This window comes from Aureococcus anophagefferens, assembly GCF_000186865.1.
Source record: "Aureococcus anophagefferens unplaced genomic scaffold AURANscaffold_3, whole genome shotgun sequence".
In the NCBI taxonomy this organism is placed as follows: Eukaryota; class Pelagophyceae; order Pelagomonadales; family Pelagomonadaceae; genus Aureococcus; species Aureococcus anophagefferens.
The window spans coordinates 862,819-877,961 of record NW_008705563.1 but is presented as its reverse complement, the minus strand read 5'-3'; the positions used below and the strand labels follow the sequence as shown (position 1 = coordinate 877,961).

General features: G+C 71.6%; 4 protein-coding genes across 4 annotated transcripts in view; 1 reads left to right on the top strand and 3 right to left on the bottom strand.

The window, feature by feature from the left end:
- AURANDRAFT_61634 (hypothetical protein) overlaps positions 1-2,937 on the bottom strand; it is a gene marked incomplete at both ends in the record, with an annotated part of 3,174 nt that extends 237 nt beyond the window's left edge. Inside the window, 4 exons of the mRNA XM_009035411.1 lie at positions 77-529; positions 727-1,965; positions 2,244-2,377; positions 2,436-2,937. Of these exons, the coding sequence (XP_009033659.1) occupies positions 77-529; positions 727-1,965; positions 2,244-2,377; positions 2,436-2,937 (2,328 nt within the window). The remainder of the gene's footprint in view (positions 1-76; positions 530-726; positions 1,966-2,243; positions 2,378-2,435) is intronic.
- Positions 2,938-4,271: 1,334 nt separating this feature from the next.
- On the top strand, positions 4,272-5,206 carry AURANDRAFT_69665 (hypothetical protein; the record flags this gene model as incomplete). Its single annotated transcript, XM_009035781.1, has 3 exons — positions 4,272-4,405; positions 4,464-4,515; positions 4,572-5,206. The coding sequence occupies 3 exons, from the start codon at positions 4,375-4,377 to the stop codon at positions 5,113-5,115; spliced, it is 627 nt and encodes a 208-aa protein (XP_009034029.1).
- On the bottom strand, positions 5,193-9,586 carry AURANDRAFT_61633 (hypothetical protein; the record flags this gene model as incomplete). Its single annotated transcript, XM_009035410.1, has 5 exons — positions 5,193-5,510; positions 5,554-6,271; positions 7,016-7,060; positions 7,365-7,597; positions 9,083-9,586. The coding sequence occupies 5 exons, from the start codon at positions 9,584-9,586 to the stop codon at positions 5,193-5,195; spliced, it is 1,818 nt and encodes a 605-aa protein (XP_009033658.1).
- A 264-nt stretch (positions 9,587-9,850) lies between these two features.
- On the bottom strand, positions 9,851-14,151 carry AURANDRAFT_61632 (hypothetical protein; the record flags this gene model as incomplete). The annotated part of the gene is made up of 3 exons (XM_009035409.1): positions 9,851-9,877; positions 11,787-12,899; positions 12,961-14,151. The coding sequence occupies 3 exons, from the start codon at positions 14,149-14,151 to the stop codon at positions 9,851-9,853; spliced, it is 2,331 nt and encodes a 776-aa protein (XP_009033657.1).
- Between the last annotated feature and the right edge of the window lie 992 nt (positions 14,152-15,143).

Genomic DNA, 15,143 nt, shown 5'->3' with positions numbered 1-15,143 from the left:
GGGGCGCGCGCGGCGCGTCGGCGGCGGCCATCTGGCGCGCGAAGTCCGCCGCGGCGTCGTGCTTGTCGATGGCGACGGGCGCCGCGGCCGCGGGCGCGTCGGCCGCGGGCGCCGCGTCGGCGCCGTCGTCCGGCGGCGCGGCCGCGGCCCAGCGCTCCTTCTTCTTCGTCGACGCGGCGGCGGCGGCGGCGGCGGACTCGAGCGTCCGCTTCAGCGCCGCGCCCCAGGCGTCGTCGGCGTCGCCCGTGTCGACGGGCGCCGGCGCCAGCCGCGCGTAGCGCGCCTTCTTGCGGCGGGCCATGCCGGCCTCGTCCGGCGCGCCGCCGACCGCGCGCGCGACGAGCAGGTCCTGGCACGTCGCGACGCCCGGGTGGTTCGTCGCGAGGAGCGCCGCGACGGCGTCCGGCGGCAGCGTCCGCCGCGCGACCATGCCCCGCGCGGCGGCCGCGAACTCGGGCGCCGCGAGGTCGAGGGGCGCGAGGTCCGCGACGCTCCGGAGGTCGTCCGTGAAGGGCGCGCGGTGCGCGACCTGTGTGAAAATCAACCACTGGTTTGGGACGTCCCCACCAAACTTTGAAATTCTCTAGCTCGGTCATCGAAGTCGATTCGGCTGATTTTTGGACGAATCGATCGCTCTCGTCGAGTTCTCGAAGCAGAGCCGAAGAATCCGGCGCAATTCGTTCGATTACGCGCACATTAAAGTCGGGTTGAAGATTTGATTTCCACACAGTGCGCGACGAGCGCCTCCGGGTCGGCGCGGTCCGGGACGAGCAGCCGCAGGTCCTCCTCCTTCTTCCGCGCGGTGTTGCGCCAGCGGCAGACGGCGACGGCGCCGGCGGACGTCAGGGCCCGCGCGAGCCCCGCGAGGAAGGCCGCGCCGCGCGCGTCGCCGTCGGCGGCGTGGACGCGGAGCGCGTCGCCGAGCGACGTCATGACGTCGTGGCTCGATTCGGCCGCGAAGCCGAGGACGCGGCACGCCTCGCCCGCGTCGTCCTCGGCCTCGCGGCCGTGGCCGCTGGACGCGTTGTCGGGCGTCGGCAGGTACTCGCCGCCGTACATCCAGCCCTTGACGATGTCCTCGTCGGGGACGTCGTCCGTCTGGCCCGCCACCGCGTTCGCCGTCGACCGCGCGACGTCGCCGCCGCTCTCCGCGGCCTCCTTCTTCAGCGGCGGCGTCGCCGCGGCCTTGACGAGCTTCGTGGCCTTGACGTCGACGGCGAGGCCCAGGAGCCGGATCTGCATCTTGCCCGCGCGCGTCGCGGCGCCGAGCCGCCCGCACGCCTCCGCGGCGACGACGGCCGCGTCCGCGGGGCCGCAGAGGTCGAAGGAGCCGCTCGTTTTCTTAGCGGCGATCTTCGTCGCCGCCTTGAGGAGCCATTCGCAGCCGTCGGAGAGCGCAGCCCCGACCACGAGCGCGTGGAAGCCGAAGCCCTCCGTCTTGACCGCGTAGTCGAGGCAGCCCTTGAACTCGGCGACCGCGCCGTCCATGCCGTCGGCGTCCGCGAGCTCGAAGCGGTCGTCCGTGAGCACGAAGACGCGCTTCGCGTACTTGAGCTGCGCGACGCGCGCCTTGATCTCGTCGACGGCGTAGATGATGCCGTCGACGGCGCCGCTCTCGTCGTCGGCGCCCGCCGCGGGCCACTCGCCCGGCGGCCGGGAGAGGAGCCGGAAGACGTTCGGCCCGGGCTTCTCGAGCCGCTGCTCCATGGTCACGTGCCGGCCCTGGTCCGGGTCCCGGGCCTGGAGCGGATTCACCGAGTCCGCCGTGTTGAAGGCCGCGACGCTCACCTCGTTGGTCTTCGGCGGGTTCCCGCCGCGGCCCAGGGCGAAGTACTTGGCGACCTCGACGGCGGCCTCGAGGATGGCGTCGCCGTGGTCGCGGCGGAGCGCCTTGGCGTCGACGAGGATCGCCGTCGCGGATTTGTTGGCCATGGTGCTTGTTTTGAAGTTGCGGTGGGGCGTCGTCTGGCACCGGGACGACGAGGCAGGAGCTCTGGTTCCCGCTCGACAAGGACCTCGAGCTCTGGTTCCCGCTCGACGAGGACCTCTCCGCTCCGAGGCCGCGCCGGGGGTCCTCGGGAGGCGCGCCGCTTGCCGAAGTGGCAAAAACGCCGTGCGCCGCCACGCCGCGCCGTCGCCCCGAAAACTACACGGCGACTTGGCTATGTAAAGGTCGCGGCGGCCGCCCGCCGCGCGCGCGCGGGGCGAGGTCATGAGGACGGCTCGTCCGCGTTCGGCGCCACGGGTGGTCGGCCCTTGGCCGTGTACGCGGCCTCGAGGCGCATGAGGAGCTCGTGGAGCTGGCCGAAGGGGTCGACGATGGGCCGCTGGAACTTGGCGAGCTTGATGGCCGTCGCCGTGTCGAAGCGGCCCTCGCCTAAAGAGCGAAGACTCCGAAAGAAAAAGAACGAAGGAGGGACGCGGCGGTGCCGCACGCATCATGAAGGAGACGCCCGTCGTGCCCGCGCGGTGGGCGCCCGCGAGGCAGTGGACCATGACGTTGTGGCCGCCGGCGAGCGCGTCCGCGATCCACGCGTGGCAGCCGTCCTCAAAGAACTTGAGGACGCCGTCGGGCGCGTCCATGCCGTCGTGCTGCCACCAGTGGGACACGGGGAAGCGGCGGTAGTGGAAGCGCGGGTCGCCCTCGAAGAAGTTGGCCGACGACGCGTCCTGGCAGTTGACGACGTGGAAGATCGCCTCGCCGACGAGGACGCTCTCGGACCGCGCGGCCGTCTGGTTGCCGATGAAGAGCTTCGCGCCCGTCGTCGGGTGGCAGTAGACGGCGTCGACGTTGCGGTACTTGTCGCGGCCGCCGCCCGCGTCGATGTTCAGCCGCTGGAAGAGCTTGCGCGCCTCCTCGTCCCAGTCGTGGTGCGCGTCGCGCGGCGTCGACGGGCCCGTCTGGACGAAGAGGCCCGGCTTCTGCAGGTCCATCATCGATGCCGGTGTTGTAGGGTGGGCGCCGCCCCGCGAAGACGTCCGGCGCGCGCGGGCCACCGCCGCCGGCGTCGTTCGCCGCGGCAGCCCAAAACCACGATGGGTACCCAACGCGGATACGAGCGGTCCATGTTGCCACAAAACTCTCTCTATCCCGATCCTGAGACCTTGATGTGACGACAGCAATCGACGCACTGACCACCAAGCAAGGTGCGACGGCAGCGTCCTTTGCACCCGCGCGCCCGCCCGCCGCGCGGCCTCCCAGCCCGCGCCGCTTCCCCCCCGACCCCCGCGCCCCTCGCAGACACGATGAAGCTCTCTCTCGCCCTCCTCGTCGCGCCCGTCGCGGCGTTCGCCCCCACCAAGGCGCTCCCCAAGGCCGCCACCGTCGTCTACGCCGACGGCAAGTACGACGGCCAGATGTGGGACATGGCCGCCAAGAAGGACGTCTGGGGCGCCTGGGACCCCAACTCCCCCCGCGCCGAGACGAACTTCAACCCGCGCGGGCCCGCGTCCGACGATTTTCCGAGCCGACTCGGTCCGGCGCCGCCGCGCGCGCGCTCTTCGCAACCCGCCGCGCCGCTCGCAGGTTCGAGCGCGACCCCACGGGCAACGCCTGCGACTGCTCCGGCTACTTCCCCGGCGAGGGCAAGTACAAGGACCCCCAGCGCCCGGACGTCGACTTCGCGGCGATGATGGCCGAGAAGGAGATCATGGCCGAGATCGAGGCCAACAAGAAGCCGGGAGACGTCCCCGGCGCCCCGGGCTGCCTCTAGGCGGCGTCCCTCGCGGACCCCACGGCGGGCGGGAGCCTCCCGTTCGTCCGCGCCCCGTCCGCCCACGGCGCGCGCCCGCGCAAGCACCAAGAAGGAGCGCCGCCCCGACCATGTTGATTTAAAACCTCTTCGCGTTGGCTTGGCCTTGCTATTTGGCGGCGCGGGCGAGCGACGCGCCGCCCCGACCATGCTGATCCACAACCTCTTTGCGTCGGTTTGGGCTTGCTATTTGGCGGCGCGGGTTCGCTCTGGCGCGAGGATGCTCGAGCGGCCATCGGCGCGTCGCGCTGTCGGGCCGGGACCCCGGCGAGCCGGGCGGGACTCTGGTGCCGCGGGAGTCGTGGACGCCACCGCGCCGCGTCGGCGCCTCGCGGCGCTCGCCGGGTGTGGGAAGTCGCGCGTCTCGACCCGGTGAGAGAGGCCTCACTGCCTGTTGTGGCACCCGGCTCCGGACGCTTCGGCACGCCCTCGCTTCGCTGCGGGACCCGCGGCGCCGTCGCCGGGCCCCGGGGTTTTGGGATTTGAGCGGGTGGTGCCTGTGGCGGAGTGGAGCTGGAGGACGCCGCGTCGCCTGTTCGTGGCGCCTGGATCCGACCGCTCGCACCCACACGACACACACAAGCACACTAACCACGCCGCGAACCCACCTTTATAACGCGCCATGGCCGACAAGAAGAGCCGCATGGTGATCCGCGCGCCGCGGCGCCCCCGCCGCGCCACGCCCTGGTGCCCCTCACGACCGCCCCGCAGGCATCCTCATGATCGGCGACAGCTCCGTCGGCAAGACGTCGCTCGTCGTGCGGTGCGTCACGACACAACACAACACACAATTCGAACCCGCGACCCCCGTCGCCGCAGGTACGACGAGGACACGTTCAGCACCAAGTACATGACGACGATCGGCGTCGACTACCGGGACAAGTTCGTGACCATCGACGACCAGAACGTCAAGCTCCAGATCTGGGACACGGCGGGCCAGGAGCGCTTCCGGTCGCTGACGGCCAACTTCTTCGGCAAGGCCGACGGCTTCGTCGTGTGCTACGACGTCGCGAGTTCCGCGTCGTTCGACCACGTGCGGTCCTGGGTCGGCGACATCAACCGCCACAAGCGCGGCGAGGTCGACGTGGCGCTCTGCGGCTGCAAGTGCGACGTGCCCGCGGACAAGCGCCAGGTGCCCGAGGCCGACGCGGCCGCGCTCGCGGACGAGTACGGCGTCGACCACTACGAGGCGTCCGCCAAGACGAACGTCAACGTGGCCACGGCCTTCGAGGAGCTCGCCGCGAAGATCGTGCGACGGAAACTCCAGACCGCCGCGTCCTCCGACGCCGGCGCGCCCGGCGGCGGCGCGAACCTCGTCATCTCGCCCGACGACGCCAAGCCCAAGAAGTGCGCCTGCGGCTAAGGGGGCGGGGCGCGCGCCCGTCTACGATCGGATTTTCACGTCCGGGGGAATTTTCGCGTCCGGGGTTAGCCGCGTCCCTAGGAGACGACGCACGCGCCGGAGTCGTCCTTGCCGCCGCCGCCGCCGCCCTTGGCCGCTCTGACGAGGAGCGTCCGCCGGACGACGGGGATGGGGAACTTCTTCGCGAGGAAGTCGTCGTAGTGCTTCGACTTCATGAAGGGCGTGATCTGGGACTGCTGGATCTCCTTGTAGACCTGCTGGAGCGGGTTCTCGAGCCCCTCGACGAGGATCTTCGAGTCGCCCTGGGCCTCGGCGTCGTCCTTGGCCTTGTCCAGGGCCTTGCGCTGCTTCGCGCTCAGGTTCAGGATGCCCGACTGGAAGTAGGCCTCGGAGATCTTCGCGAGCCGCGATTTAGAGGAGGGGAAAGTCGAACCCCACGACGTCCCTCTTGAACGCGTGCACCTCGCGGCAGAAGTCGAAGCTCTCGGTGCAAAACGCCTCCTTGCCGTAGCCATCAAACGCCGCCATCAAATCGTCGTCGTCGAGGTTCTTCTGGAAGAGCGTGTTCACGAAGCCGTGCAGGTGCGCGCGCTCGAACGCGCAGATCTTCAGGTCGCGCTGGATGAGCTTGATGGACGTGTTCCCCGCCGACGTGAGGCGCTTGGCCTCTTCCTTGGGTAATGCATAGGCTTCCGCCGTGCCCGTGGCCTTGACGGACGCCTTGGGCGTGTTGCCCGTGAGGATCCAGCCCTCGCCGACGTAGAACGGCGACTTGAGCCGCGTGATGCGCTTGTTCTTCTTGATGGACTTGCGCTTGCCGCCGTCGGCGTCGGCGTGGTCGTCGTCGAGGAGCGCCGCGTTGACCTCCGCGCCGCCCGTCCGGAAGAGCACGAGCCGCGCGTGCGACTCGTCCTCGTCCCCGGCGAGGATGACGACGTCGTCGGCGGCGTAGGTCACGGGCTGGAAGGCCTCGGCGAGCTTCGTCAGGTCCGTCGTCTTGAGCTCCGGCACCTTCTCGGCCTGCGTCTGCTGCGTCTTGAACAGGTTCTCCAGGAGCCAGAGCTTGTCGTCCATGGACCCAAAGTCGTGCGACGAGATGCGCCCCATGGCACCGCGCCGCGCGACGAGCGGAGACGCGCACGGCACCCGCCGACGACTCGAAGCGGCGCCGCGTCGGTCGGCGCCGGCGGGCGAACTCGAAAAGAAACGCTCGGAGCCGCAGCGCGGGGCTGCCCCAACGTCGGCGAACAAAGTCACCTGCGCCGCGCGCGAGCTCCGATCCGTTGTGTGGTGGAGAGGCGGCCGACGAGGGCCAAGATTTCAGTTCGTTCCGTATTTGCGGGGCAACTCTTTCGTTGACGCCCGAGAAGGGCGGTTGGGGAATCTCCCCAATGAGATGATGCGCCGGTGCGCCGCGCTCGCGTGCGTCGTCGCGGCGGCGGCGCCGTCGCCGCCGGAGCTCGCGCTGCTGCCGCTGCCCGCGCGCGACGACGCGGGCGCCTGGCGGCTGCTGGGCCTGCGGGGCCTCCACGTCGGCTCGGGCCTCGGGCTGCCCGCGGGCTGCCTGAACACGGACGTCGACGGCGTCGCGACGGGCGGCGTCGGTACGAGCGCGAGCGCGCCCTTCGCGCGCGTGGCCGTCGACGACGCCGCGGCGCCGCTCCGCTTCTTCCTCCAGCACGACGCCACGCGGCCGTTCCCCGTCGCGGCGGGCTCGTTCGACTGGGTCTTCGCGGAGCACTTCATCGAGCACGTGCCCCGCGCCGGCGCGCTCGCGTTCCTCCGGGAGGCGCGGCGGCTGCTGGGCGCCGGCGGCGGCGTCGTGCGCCTGTCGACGCCGGACCTCGCGCTCTACGTCGCCGCGTACGCGGATCCCGCCGGCGCGTTCGTCGACGCGCACCACGCGGCGATGACGACGGGGCCCATGGCCGGCTTCAACGGCGACCTGCGGAGGACGGGGCCCGCCCTGCTCAACGCGCTCTTCCACGACTACGGCCACGGCGGCGGCTACATCTACGACGGGGACGAGCTCCTCCGCCTCGTCGGCGACGCGGGCCTCCTCCGCGGCCGCGGCGGCGACTGCGACGTCGAGCTCGGTGCCTTCCGGACGAGCCGGGCGCTGCCGGACGTCGCGCGGGCCCTCGACGACCCCGTCAAGGCCCACGAGTCCCTCTACGCGGACCTGGTCTGCGGGGACGCCGGGCGATGGCCGCCGGGGTAAAATTTGCCGTGTTTCCGTACGCCGTTACACCTCGGCCTCGGGCGCGCCCTTGTGGAGCTCGACCTCGGCGTCGTCGCCGCCGCCCTCCGGCGCGGCGCGGAAGCCGCCGCTGACGAAGGCGAAGAAGGCGACGAGGAACACGGTGAAGAAGAGGGCCACGGCGCCGAAGAAGAGGCCGATGGCCCGGAAGAAGAACCAGTGGAGGACGCGGGGGGTTCGCGTCCGGGCGTCCGGGGTGTCCGGCCGGCGTCCGGGCGCGTCCTGGGCGCGTCCTGGGCGCGTCCGGGCGTCCGGCGGGCGTCCTGGGGGCGTCCAGCCTGGACGCATGCGGAGTCCTCAGACAGGTCCCGAGAGCCGAACGTGGGTGCTCCGGAGCTGGTCGACAGGCCGCGTCTCGCCAGACGCGGTGCAGAAAAGTTTATGTCCGCGGGTGGATATGGGGCGCCGGGGAAGTGCCCCCTCCCGGGGGAAGTGCGGGAAAGAGTGCTCGAGTTGGGAGGCGTCCGGCAGAGTTCGGCCGCGGGCGGGGCGGTCAGCCGCGGCGAAACGCGCCGCGCTCCTTCGCGACGGCGGCGCCTCGGTTCTTCCTCGGCACTTCGGAGCACGCGCGAGTTGGCCGCGCGATGCGTTCTCATCGGCAGAGGGCCACGGCGACCGCGGTGCGAGTTCCACTGGACGCGAACTCATGCGCGGGAGCACGGGCGTGCGAGTCGGTGAGCGCGCAAGGCTCGCAGGTGCTTGCGTCGCCGTCAGTAGAGGCCGCCGAAGGACTGGCGCCACGCGCCCGCCCACGGGCCACCGAGGCTTCCTTGTGCCTAGGGTTTGTATCGACGTGGACTTCGGCGGCGCGCAGCGCATCCGTCGCTCGACGGCAGAGGCAGCACGCTTCTTTGGGCTGCCCGAGCCCGAGCACCTGCGTCGTGACAACCCGCTGTTCAGAGGGGCGATGGTGAAGCGGCGGGCGCGTTCTCTTGGTCTGCGACGGGCGCGCGCGGCGTCCATACGCCGGCGTTGGGCAGCCGCGCCAAGACTTGCACAATTATAACGTGCAGCTCGGACAGTCGATCCTCGGCAGAGTGGCGGTTGCTTCGACTGGCTGTGCTGCGACACGCTGCCGCGGCCGTCGCCGTGCCCCGCAGCGGACTGGTTGAACAGGCTACGCATTTCAGGAACGCGTAGCTACAACTCGGCCCGCAGAATCGGCGGCGCGCCCCATAGCGGCGCGCGCTCGCACGCCGACTCGCACCGCATCATCTGCTCGTTCCAAGGGCTGCCCCGTAGCTCCAGGTCCGTCGGCGTGCTGCCGGGGCGTGCCGGGGCTGACGCGAGGCCCGGCGAGAGAACAACCCTCAGACCAGACGCCACGACCCACGACCCGGCGAAAAGGTTCGCGCGCGCGAACCCCGTCTCAGGAACTCCGCGAGGACCTTGTGCCGGCCGGCCGCGACCGCAAATTCACCGCTCGCAGCGCAGCGACCACGCCCCCTACGCGCGACGCGCGGTCGAGGCTACCGCCGCCCCGTCCCCCACCGACCGCCACGCGTGCTCCATTACCCGCCGCGGGAGGTGGCTGCTGGCTCCACTACAGTAATGTCAATCTATAGCTAGTCTCCAAATCGCATCAGCGAGTACTCTGGGCGCCTCGGACTGCTGCTGGGCGCGTCCTGGGCGCGTCCGGGGCGCGTCCGGGCGTCCGGCGTGTCCGCCGGGCGTCCGGGCGCGTCCGGGGCGCGTCCGGGCGCGAACCCCCCGCGTCCTCCAGTGCTTGCCGGCGTGCTTGAGGTCGTCGTCGGGGTCGAAGATCTTGTAGCAGTCCGCGTCGTCGCCGCAGTCGAAGGTCTCGTCGACGGTCTTCTTCGGCGCCCAGCAGCCGGACAGCTCGCCGATGGCCTTCTTGTCCGGCGTCGGGTCGTCGTCGTCGGCCTCGATGGTCTTCGAGAGCTTGTAGCCCGCGGCGGCCCACGCGTCGGCGCTCGTCTCGTTGTCGTACGCGAAGCTGAGGTTCGTCACGCCGGGCACGGCGAAGTAGTAGGCGTAGCCGCCGCTCGTCGCCGTCGACGCGGCGACGTTGCAGACGACGCCCAGGAAGTCGAAGTCCTCGTCGTCGAGGTTCCGCTGCTTCTCCTGGCGCACGCTCACCTGGACGAAGCGCACGGCGAGGGCCGCCTGGAGGGCCAGCAGCGTCGCGGCCACGGCCACCCAGACGCGCCGGTGCTTGTGCTTCTCCGGGTCGAACTTGTGGAGCTCCATGGCGGGCCGCCGCGGCGCAACAGCTCGGGTGGAGCCGAAGGTGGGCTGCCCCGACGAAGTTTTTTTACGCAAGGCATGTTACACTTCACTTGAACGCGAGAAGCTGCCCATCTGGTGTAATCTAATGGACGACGCCTTGCTACCCGTCGCTGAGCCCGCGCGTCCGTCCGCGCCGGGGCCGCTCGGCGGCAAGCGCGACCTGGTTGTGCGATGGATCAAGGCCCTGTGCTTGATCGGCGCCGTGGCGTCGACGTCCATCGGCTGCTACGGCTTTTGGTTCAGCTGGCACACCTACAAGAGGAAGCACCAGATCGATCCCGTCTTCACGCTGGTGAGCTTTTACGTCGCGTGTTTCGGCCTCGTGACGACCTTGGCGGAACTCGACGCGCCCGTAGTTTACAAGCGGTTTCCGTTTCTCGCGTCGCGCTGCGGCCGCGCGGCGACGTACATCTTCATCGGCAGCCTCGCCTTCGTGCTCGGTGTCAAGTTCGCGAGGCAGTACGACTCCTGGTACACCTGCGTCGCCGGCGGCTACATGATGGCCGCCGGCGGGCTGCTCGCGATGTCGTACCTCTGCGTGAGATCCGGCGACGCGGGCGAGTACAACGCGTACCGACCGCCGGGCTTCGAGACGCCCCAGACGCCCGCCGGGTAGGACCATTCTAGAAGCCGTTTTTGTTCGCACCAGTGTGCATCCCAGTCCCCAAGACGCTCCGGAGCGCCGCCGCGAACCGGCTCGCCGACGCATCGCTGCGGCAAGGCATGGGCAGGCATCACCGCTAGCAGCAAGGCCGCGCAGCGTAACGCAACACGCTTGCGCAGTATGCGTCGCCTCGTCGTTCTCGTCGCGCTCGTCGCACGCGGCGCGACCGGCGAAGGGCCGGACAACCGCCTCAAGCAGATCATGTACGCCATGAAGGCGGCGGAGCGCGGCGGCCTCGCGCGCGGCGGCGCCCGACGCGCTGGAGACGTCGCAACTGTAACGCACGTCCACTCTATAGGTCCTGGCCATCGAGGCCTGCGACGGCTGCGTCCTCGCGTCGTGCGGCGGCCCCGCGGAGGGCCCGAGCTGGGCCTCCGGCGACGACGGCGAGGCGGAGAAGATCGCGAAGATCGCGCCGAACGTCGCGCTGGGCCACAGCGGCCTCTCCGGCGACGCGCGCCAGGCCGTGGGCAAGGCGCGGCTCGCCGCCGTGAGCTGGTGGATGAAGTACGGCATCACGCCGACGGCGGACGTCGTCGCCGAGGCCGTCGCCGACGCCGCGTGCGCCTTCGACGGCTTCGACCGCCTCTTCAGCGGCAGCGACGACCCCGAGGACCGGCCGGCGCGGCCCCTGGGCTGCGCCTTTTTGGCCGCGGGCTGGTTCCGGGGCCGCGGCGCGTCGGTGCTGCACGTCGACCCGGCAGGAGCGCCGCGGCGGTGGCGCGCAAAAGCAATCGGCGCCGGCGCGACGGAGGCCGACGAGCTGCTCTCGGCCGAGCTCCACCACGTGGCCGAAGAGCGGGGGTTGGCGTTCCCGCGGTTCGAGGAGCCCGCGCCCTGGTCGCTCGCGGACGCGATCCCCGTCGCCGCCGCGGTCGCGGACGCCGCGTCGCGGTCCGGAACCAAAAAGCGCGCGTTGCGGCTCGTGGTCATCAGGAGGGGTTCCGTGGAGGAGGCGGCGGCGGCCGAGACGCCGAGCGACGACGCGGAGAAGGCCTGGGACCTCGCGGCGGAGCCGGAGTTCAACAGCGACACGTTCGACGACCGGTGGGACTCGCCGGGAGGCCCGACGTTCGAGCGCCTCGACGACGACGCCTTCGCCGCCGCGCTCGCGTCGAGGCTCCGCGAGCCCGTCGCGGACCTCGAGGAGCGCGAGCCGAAGGCGACCTACGCGCTCTACGACCTCGTCGCCGGCGAGCCGGAGAAGGTCACCTACGGCTACCTCGAGGACGACGTCGCGGCCCTGGAAACGGAGGACGACATCCTGGAGACTAAGAGCTAGCACTTTTACGGGCGATGCACGGCGGGCGAGCGCGTCCCGGCGAGCCAGTTCGCGAAGGCGACGTCTTCCTCGTCGAGGGACTCGCCGCCCGACGACGCCGGCGACGACGGTCGCTCGGCCGCGTCGTCCTCGTCCTCGTGTTCGGTCGATCCCTCCCCATCGATGTCGAGTCCCGCGTTCCGTCGGCGCTGTCCCTGGCGCGCCAGGTTTTCGACGAACGCGGCCTCCGCTTCCCCGCCGTCGCCCCGCGCCTCGCGCCGCCGCCGCTCGGCCGCGCGGTCGTGGGCCGCATCGTCGAAGGTGCCCCAGTTGAGCGTCGGCCCGCCCATGCTGCCCTCGATCCAGCCCTCGAGGCGGAACGCGCCGACGCGGAGGACGCCGCGGACGAAGTCGTCGACGAAGCGCGAGCGGAGCCGGACGACGCCGGAGAGCTCGAGGGCGCCGCAGGGGCCGAAGACGAGCGTCTTCGGCACGCCGCCGCGGAGGCGCGCGGCCTCGAGGAGGACCAGGCGGAGCGCGACGTCGCGCGCGTCGGACGCGTGGTCGTCGTCGAAGTGGCGCGACGCGAGCGGCGGCGGCAGGTCGACGCGGTCGGCCGCGGGGCGGGCGCCGAAGACGGACCCGCGGACGTCGCGCGGCGCCGGCCGCGGCACGGGCGCCGCGCAGACCTCGTAGCGCGGCGGCCGGAACTCGGCCGCGCGCGACATCGGGAGCATCCTCGCCGCGGCCGGGTGGAGCGCCGCGGACGAGCCCGCGCCGGCGACGAGGGACACGTGCCAGAGGTCGTCGACGACCTGGCCGCAGTGCGCCGACGACGCCAGGAAGGCCTCCTGGCGCTTCCGCGCGAGCGCCTCGCGCCGGAAGTCCGCGGACTCGTTCAAAGTGTTCGGGCGGACGTCGTCGTCGGGCACGGCCGCCGCGAGCGCGGCCTTGCCCCGCTCGGCGGCCTCCTTCTCGGCGTACATGGCGGCGCTCGTCGCGAGCTTCGCTTGCCGGCTCTCCGGCGCGGCCGCCTTCGGCGTCGCCGCCGTCGCCGCGTCGGGCACGCCCGCGGCCCGCAGCGCGCCCCGGTCGACGCCGGCGGCCGCGAGGCGGTCCGCGGCGAGCGTCTCGAGCGACGGCGGCGTCGGCGGCGCGCGCTCCGCGGGCGCCGGCGCGCCGACGAGCGGCGGCTCGACGCCCGCCGGCGGCTCGACGGCGCCCGCCACGAGCCGCGCCGCGTGGCGCGCGCGCTCGGAGGTCTCCGGGTCGCCGCAGTCCGCGCCCTCGTTGGCCTCGCCCAATTTCCTCCAGAAGACCTCCGCGCAGTCCAGCGCCAACGCCATCTCCTCGGAGAGGTCGCCGGCGCCCGCGCGCCGCCGCGTCGCGTCTGAGCTCGTCCGCCGCAACGGCGGCGAGGGCCTCGTCCCTCTTCGCGGCGTTTTCGCGCTTCTCCGCCTCGCGCGCGAGGCGCCGCTCCGCCGCGCCGTCGAAGAAGCCCTCGAGCTCGTCGAGGTCCGCCTCGTCGACGACCGCGGACCCGTGCCCGAGCACGTTGCGCGCGAGCGCGCGCTTCTCCGCGTAGGGGTTGTCGGCGGCGTAGAGACTCATCACCGTCATGGCGCCGGGGAAGCCGCCGCAGAGCGCCACGAGCCGCTCGGCGGTCTCGCGCGCGAGCGGCTTCGCGGCGGGGTGCTCGCGCGACGCCTGCACGAGCAGGTCGACCTCCGCCGCGTCCGGCGCGGGCCGGGGCTTCGCCGCGCGCTTCCGCTCGCGCGCGGCCGCCAGGGCCGCCTCCGACGGCGGTTTCTGGGAGGCCTCGAGGCGCCGCAGCACCTTGGCCTTGACCGCCGGCGCGTCGTGGAGCGCGGGCAGCCGCAGCGCGTCGAGGCAGTCCCGCACCGCCGACGCGTGGTCCGCGACGCGCAGCAGCGCGGCCGCGCGGTTCGCGTAGGTCGTCGCGAGCGTCGGCCCGTAAAAGGGCTCGTCCGCGGGCGCGCGCTCCTCGCGGCGCCCCGCGCGGCCGAGGACGGCGAGCACGGCCGAGTAGCCGTCGACGGCGCCGGCCCAGTCCCCGGCGCCGAAGCTCAGATTCGCGCGCACCTTGCAGCGCTCGAGCTCGGCGAGCGTCTCAAAGGTCTTCGAGCGGCCGTTCACGAGGTAGACGTGGTCGCCGTCGAAGAGCTGCGCGTGGAGCGACGCGACCATCTCGTCGCAGAGCGCCGGCGCGATGGCGAACTGGGGCACGTCGGTCGGTGCGTCGTCGACCTTCATCTTCTCCCGGAAGCACTTGAGCCGGAAGTCGAGCTGCCACTTGTCCGTGCGCTGCTCCGCCGTCAGGCGGCCGCCCTGGCGCGCGCGCAGCGCCTCGAGCTCGCGCTCGGCGTAGAGGACGAGCTCTGCCCGCCTGGCGCGCTTTGCAGGGTCTCTGTCCTTCGGCAGATATTGCTGCCCCGGTTTTAGGGGATGGTCCTCGAAGAATTCGGACATACCCGTGTCCTCAGCGGCAGTGCTGCCCGCGTCGCCGCCCGTGTCCGCAGCAGTCGCGCTGCCCGCGTCGCCGCCGCCGCGCTTCTTGCCGCCCTTCTTCTTTTTAGCCATCGCGCTCTCTCGGGCAGCGTCTCTGCCACGCTCCCAAAGCTCGCTTGCGCTCGAGCAGCGTCCTGCGCCGCGCTCCCAGAGCTCGCCTTGAACTCGAGCTCGCAGTGTTGACGTGCAAGTAACTATATTGAACGTACTACATTAGTGCAGCCCGCTGTCTGGATCCGCAGCCCACGGCCACTCGCGATAGGCCTGCTCCGCCACCGCCGTTTCCGCGCCCCGGTCCGCGCGCGGTCGTCCCATTCGCCATGACGTCGGGCTGGGTCCTCCGCAAGGTGAAGCAGAACGACAAGTGGGTGCGGCGCTGGCTCGAGGTCAACCGCCACGTGCTCTACAGCTACCAGGCGTGCCCCGCGGAGTCCGCCCAGGCGCGCGTGATCAACATGCTCGACCTGAGGAAGACGCGCGAGATCAAGCTCGTGGACAACGGCATCGCGGGCCTCTTCTGCATCGTGCCCGTGTCCGCCGACAACGCGCACCCGGGCTACCTCATGCGCGCCGACACGGCGACGAGCGCCGAGGAGTGGGTCGCGGGCCTCAACAAGGTGCGCCAGCAAGAATTGGAGAAGGTGCGTCGTCCGCGCCCCCGACTTTCGTCGCGCGCCGTCGCCCCCGCCGCGGCGCCGCCGCCCCGAACCCGCGCGCGCGCGCGCGCCGCGCCGGAGGCCCCCTCGCGCTTCGAATTCCGCCGCGTCCCGCGCAGAGCCCGCTCGAGACGGAGGGCCGCCAGGCCGAGGAGACGGTCTGCTGCTGCATCAAGAGACCGAGAAAACCGACGGAGAAGGCGCCCCTCATCCAAAGCTGAGCGGCCCGCTCTCTCCGAAGGGGACCGCTCGGCGATGGCCGGGGGGAGATTCGGACGGCCGGCGCGCCGCTCGACGCGCGGGCCCCTCCCACCGCTGTGATATATACGAAAGAGCCCACGCTCGTGTGTCGCGGGTCGGCCGCCGGGGCCCCGGGGACGCGTTTTGAAATGACCCCCGGCGAAATGA